The following is a 5,343-nucleotide window of genomic DNA, read 5'->3' as shown; positions in this document are numbered from 1 at the left end:
TTAGCGATATACTATCGGGTAAATATGTTTTTATTCACGTTTCAGTTGAAATATTGCATATTATTACAATATATCATTTTGTTAGCTCTTTTTTTAAAAAAAAAAATTACTTTGTTTTGTTTTTTCTTTGTCATTAGATTGTGTATCATATAATAAGTCCTAGTAACAATAATCCTCAGAGTTAGTTAATCGCAGTATGTGGTTAGGAGTGGATGTAGCGTTTCGGATACGAGTTCAACTGAACCCATAACTTCCGATACAAAGTATAGATTTATATGTAAAAATCTATTAAAATCTCAACAAATATTAAATTTAAAACCATAATTTTAACAATATAATAAATTCAATGCTAAAACATTAAAAGATGAACCCATTAAATTTAAATTTTGGAACCACCTCCGTATGTGATTGAAGAGTTAACTTATATATGGAGTTTATTAATGAGACGTTTTGGATCGGGGTATCTTGACCTATGAATGCATGAAAGGCTCTTGAAGCCTTCAAACAAAAGCACATACGTTGAAAAGATAGAATAACCTACAATGTAGGAAAAATAGGAGAAGAAACACACAAAAAGACATAAAGTAATTAATGGGAGAAAGGGAGAAAGTAATTGATGGGAGAAAAGGAATGGCAAGGAAAAGTTAGGATAAATAGGAAAAAACAGGAGAGATAAAATACAAAAAGATAAAGAGTAATTAATGGGAAAAGGGAATTCCAATAGAAAGCCAGAGTAAATATTTTGGACCACATGGGTGTATTATGTAAGAAGAATTAATCCAAATAGCCGTTCATCCAATCACTTAAACTAAAAATAGTCGATTGAGTTATAATATATGTATAATTTATGTATTATATGTGTATAATTATATATAATTAATGTATACTCCATATATATAGCTAAAAAAAGTAAACAATGAATATAGTCGGCTATTTGCGTAAAATCTCATTATGTAAAAAGCTTTGAGTGGGTAATTAGTTTGGCCCAAATGAACATTTTGTGTAGATTTCCCAATTAATATTTGACAGTGACCGCTAATAAAGTAGCATGCTTAGGACACATATATATAAAAGACATAAATTTAATTAACTCATGTCTTGATTCAATTACTTCATTTGGATCACTAAACCATATTAATTTTCTCCAATTTTCATGATTTCTTCTCTGGCAGGTCGACATGATCAATGCGAGTTTCCAACACAGTCTGTCTCCTCTTCGACTCTTCATAACTTAGAATGTAACGGCTGGCGTAAAAATGGAAGTATATGAAGTTTAGTACTCCCAATCCAGCAATAAGGATGTAAAAACGTTCTAGCTTGTTTTGGTTAAGGTCATGACCTCCCAACCATGGTTTTCTCCCATGTAGTCCACTTAACATCTCGACGATATTGACAATGAGAGTGTTGAGGTAGCTGGCAATGCTTAGGCTCAAGAAAAAAATTGCTCCAGCTACACTTCTCATTGTCTCTGGTACTTGGTTATTCAAGAATTCCATGACTGAGACCGCGGCAAATGCTTCTGTCAACCCTGATAGAATAAATTGAGGCAAAAAGATTGCGATTCCAAGTGGAGAGATGAATGTGCCTTCTTTCAGGGCTAAGTCTCGGCGCCTTATTTCTACAAATGCAGCTACTGCTAAGCAAAGAATTGACATGAAAATGCCTATTTTGACTCTTATTTGCAGTGACAATCTGGCTTCCTTTTTAGAGATTTTCGATGCATTGGGAACGTATACACACTCGTATATGAAGATCCATATAGCCAGGGCAATCATGGATGCTAATCCCATCCACCCGGGAGGAATATTGAAATTCCCAACTCTTGTGTCGGATTGAATTACTTGAAGAACCCCGAATGTATTCATCTGTTCCATAGTGATGAAACAAGTGATTCCAGCTACCCAAACAGGTATAATTCCCACAACACATTTCAGCCTTTCCACCTGTTCAACATTGCACAGTCTCCAGCTATCTTTAGCAACTCCTTCAGCATTCAATTCAGTGCTCGAATCCACAACCACAGCGGCCTTATCTAAGCATTTGAATCTGTCTGTATGCCTAAGTACTGAGATCTGGTTTTCTGCAGTTTCCTTAGGGACAGGCTCATAAAGGGAATTCCCTGATGGTACAATGCGAACATGTCTCTTTCTGCATGCTGCATTTATAACCTTTGCCATGTCGATAAAAACACATCCTTGAGGCTTCAAACGAATGTAAGTGTTGCGACCAATCAAGAAAATCATAATGGAAAGAGCTAAACAGCAAGTTGGGATTAGGAAGCCAATAAACCAGCTGATATTGGTTTGGATGTAGATAACAACTGTGAGAGCAATGATAAGGGCAATGGTGAATGAGAAATACCACCAATTGAAGAAACTTTTAAGCTGAGACCTTCCCTTCTCTGTATTAGTATCGAATTGATCAGCCCCAAAGGCGATGTTACAAGCTCGGATACCTCCTGAACCTATTGCCATAAATCCAAGACCTGCAAAAAGGAATGCAAGCTGCCACTTTTGTGGATCGGAACAAGTTGCAAGGCCCTGACAATTAGGTGGCCTGAGTTCATCTACTCCAGCAGTTAATGTCACCATCCCCATCCCCTGCCAAAAGAACAAGAATTGGGGGCTTTCAACCAGTTGTTAAGTAATGCCAAAGACGGATCCATGATTTAAACTTTACGAGTTCAACTCTGCACTGATATTATTAAACTGTCAAAATTATAGGCTCAAATCTAATAGCTGTTAGTAAGATTTTAATAGATTTTTACATATATATATATATATATTCGTACAGTTCTGGATTCAGATGAATCTGTCGCCAAAAGCCTACGTCCGCTAGGACCACATACCTTGCTACTAGACTCACATACACATCGAGATTTTAGCCCCATATATTCATATAGCAATTTAAAACTAAAATTTGCGCAAAAGGAAAAATAGAAAAGAAAAAAATCTAGTTATAAGGTGTTGAATACTCTTAATGGTATAAGAATTTTGGTTGGAAAACCGTGCAGGATTGGCTCAAAGCGGACCATATGTTCATATAGCAATTTAAAACCAAAATTTGCGCAAAAAGAAAAGAAATTTGTTTAAGAGTATGTGAGGAAGAAATGTACCAGGAAAGAAGCAAGGGAACCAAAAAGGAGGGTGAGGAATCTGCCAAGGTGAGCATCAGCCAAGAAAGCACCAGCTAAAGGTGTAATGTTGGAACAGCCAGACCATATACTCACCACGTTCACCAAAAATACTCCCCCCATATTGTATTTGGTCCGCAAATATGTGGTCATGTTGGATATCAAACTCACCGACGCCAATTTCTCAAACGATTCATTCCCTTCAGAAACAATCACACACACAAAGAGATCATCAACATGGTCTTTACATAGTATTTATTTTTTTTTGTTTACGTACGTACAATATTGATCTGTGTTGATGAATTGGATGTTTTTTGTCTTTACCAAGAATGAATGCGATGGCTGTCCATCCTCCCTTTTTCCTTGTGGAACGAGGAACGATTGGAGCAATATTTGATTCTTCAGGGGGAGAATATTGGCTTGCATTGATGATCTCTTCAGCCATTTCTCCTCTCTAGCTAGTACTGTTAATCTCTATTCGCAAATGGCAAATACTCAATATCTTGCTTCTAATCCCATGATATGGTAAAAACTAAAAAGGTGTTTGTCTCTACAAAGAAGAAAAGGTAACCGATGCTCTCAACATTCAATGAGAAGAAAGAGAGAGGGAGGAACAAAATTAGACTGATGGCTTACATTCACCATCACCTGCCGAATTTTGTGGGAAAATGCACGTTTATTTTCTTTCTTCATTTTTTCTTTTTGCCTTTCCTATTTTATAAAAGTTTAAAAAACACCAAAATATTGAAATAGTTGCTAACTCAGCTGAGTTAACTGTGATTAAAGTCTAGTTATATTAGAGGTTTGTTATTACTGTTAAGAGGTAGTTAAATGTACTGTTAAGAGTAGTTAATTGCACATATAGTGCACGTGAGGTCTAGTTGCTTCATCTATACTTCTTCTTCTTCATTTCTCAATCTCAGATTCTAGAAAGACCTTCTCTACATGTGCTATAATTCACTGCTTCATTGATAGAGCAGTCACTACTAGAAACACATCAATTTCCCACGGAAATTTTTTTTAGTGGCAATTCCCACCGAAATACAGTGGGAAAATTAAAATTTCTTTAACAATAGCATTTGCCCGTGACTATTGGTGGGAAAATTTTGGCGCAAAAATGCGCGGTAAATTAGTTCCCTCTAATTCTATGCGAAAAGTCATTAAAAAAATAATTATATATAATTGAAAAACTTTCCCAGTGAAGACAGTGGGAACTTAAACAATAAATAAAAAACTTTTTTACATATTTCCATAGACTCAATGTGAACGGATATTTTTAAAGCTTTAAATAATTCTTATAATTATTAAAAAAAAAAAGATTTCCCACGGAGATTTGCCATGGTAGTAGTAGGAAAGTAATTATTATTCATATAATTTCCTCATTCTATTCACATTATCTTCCCTCCCTCAAGACGCCTCCCTTCAATTGGTATTTTCCCCTCTGTATCTTCACTCCATTACCAGGTAATCCGACGCCTCCCTCCCCCCCCCCTCCCTCTCTCTATCTCTCTCTCACTCACCATATCCTTTTTCGTTGTTGATTTCGCCCAAAGTACTTTGAAACTTGGGAATTTTATACTATTTCAAATCCTAGGTTTAAAATAATCAATGTGAAGTGAATCAAGTTGCCCTCTTTCTCGATTTCTGGTGTCATGTATATTTCTGTAGATGCATTTTCAGTACTGTAAAATTTGGTAATCTATTACCATGAAAGACATAAAATTTTGTATAAATTTTGTTGCAGTTGAATAATCTTGAGCTTGCTGTCAATCTTGCCAAAAACGGAAACTTTCCTGGTGCTGAGAATTTGGTAAGTTAAAATCATGTTTCTTAAGGCACTATATTTTTAAATGGTGGGATATTTTGAATTTGGTATATTCATTATATAAGGATTATTACCAGCTATAAAGTGGAAAGAGAGAAGTGGAATTACGAAAAGTACAACAAATCTGTTAATACTCTGGGTCAGGGAAGAAATCTTCCACCATTTAACAGAATCATAAGCTAATATCATAGCCACATAATGTGGCACAACAACAGTCATAACATGATAGAAATCAGATAAAGTTATCATCTTTGGCTAGTTTCTTGAAATACCCAGATCAAGTAAACATACAAAGAATACAGAATAGTTGGGAAATAGAAGAAGGTTGATGAGTAGGAAGAGGGAAGAAGTAGGGTGTGCTGTGTTAGTTAATATAAGCAAAGTT

The 5,343-nt window shown here is 35.4% G+C and overlaps 1 protein-coding gene across 2 annotated transcripts; it reads right to left on the bottom strand.

Moving 5' to 3' along the window:
- Positions 1 to 979: 979 nt before the first annotated feature.
- On the bottom strand, positions 980 to 3,784 carry LOC138888762 (protein NRT1/ PTR FAMILY 2.8-like). 2 transcript variants are annotated; one of them, XM_070171230.1, is made up of 3 exons: positions 3,415 to 3,784; positions 3,116 to 3,333; positions 980 to 2,600 (listed from the first exon to the last, which is right to left on the bottom strand). In XM_070171230.1, exons 1-3 carry the CDS (start codon positions 3,557 to 3,559, stop codon positions 1,152 to 1,154), a joined length of 1,812 nt encoding a protein of 603 aa, XP_070027331.1. In that variant the 5' UTR covers positions 3,560 to 3,784; the 3' UTR covers positions 980 to 1,151. The 2 variants fall into 2 exon arrangements, with proteins under 2 accessions (XP_070027331.1, XP_070027332.1); XM_070171231.1 differs by having other exon boundaries at positions 3,458 to 3,782.
- Positions 3,785 to 5,343: the final 1,559 nt, after the last annotated feature.

This window comes from Nicotiana sylvestris, chromosome 3 (genome assembly GCF_000393655.2).
Source record: "Nicotiana sylvestris chromosome 3, ASM39365v2, whole genome shotgun sequence".
NCBI classification, from domain to species: Eukaryota; Viridiplantae; Streptophyta; class Magnoliopsida; order Solanales; family Solanaceae; genus Nicotiana; species Nicotiana sylvestris.
The sequence above is the reverse complement of the archived record's forward strand: the minus strand, read 5'-3'. Positions and strand labels throughout refer to the sequence as shown.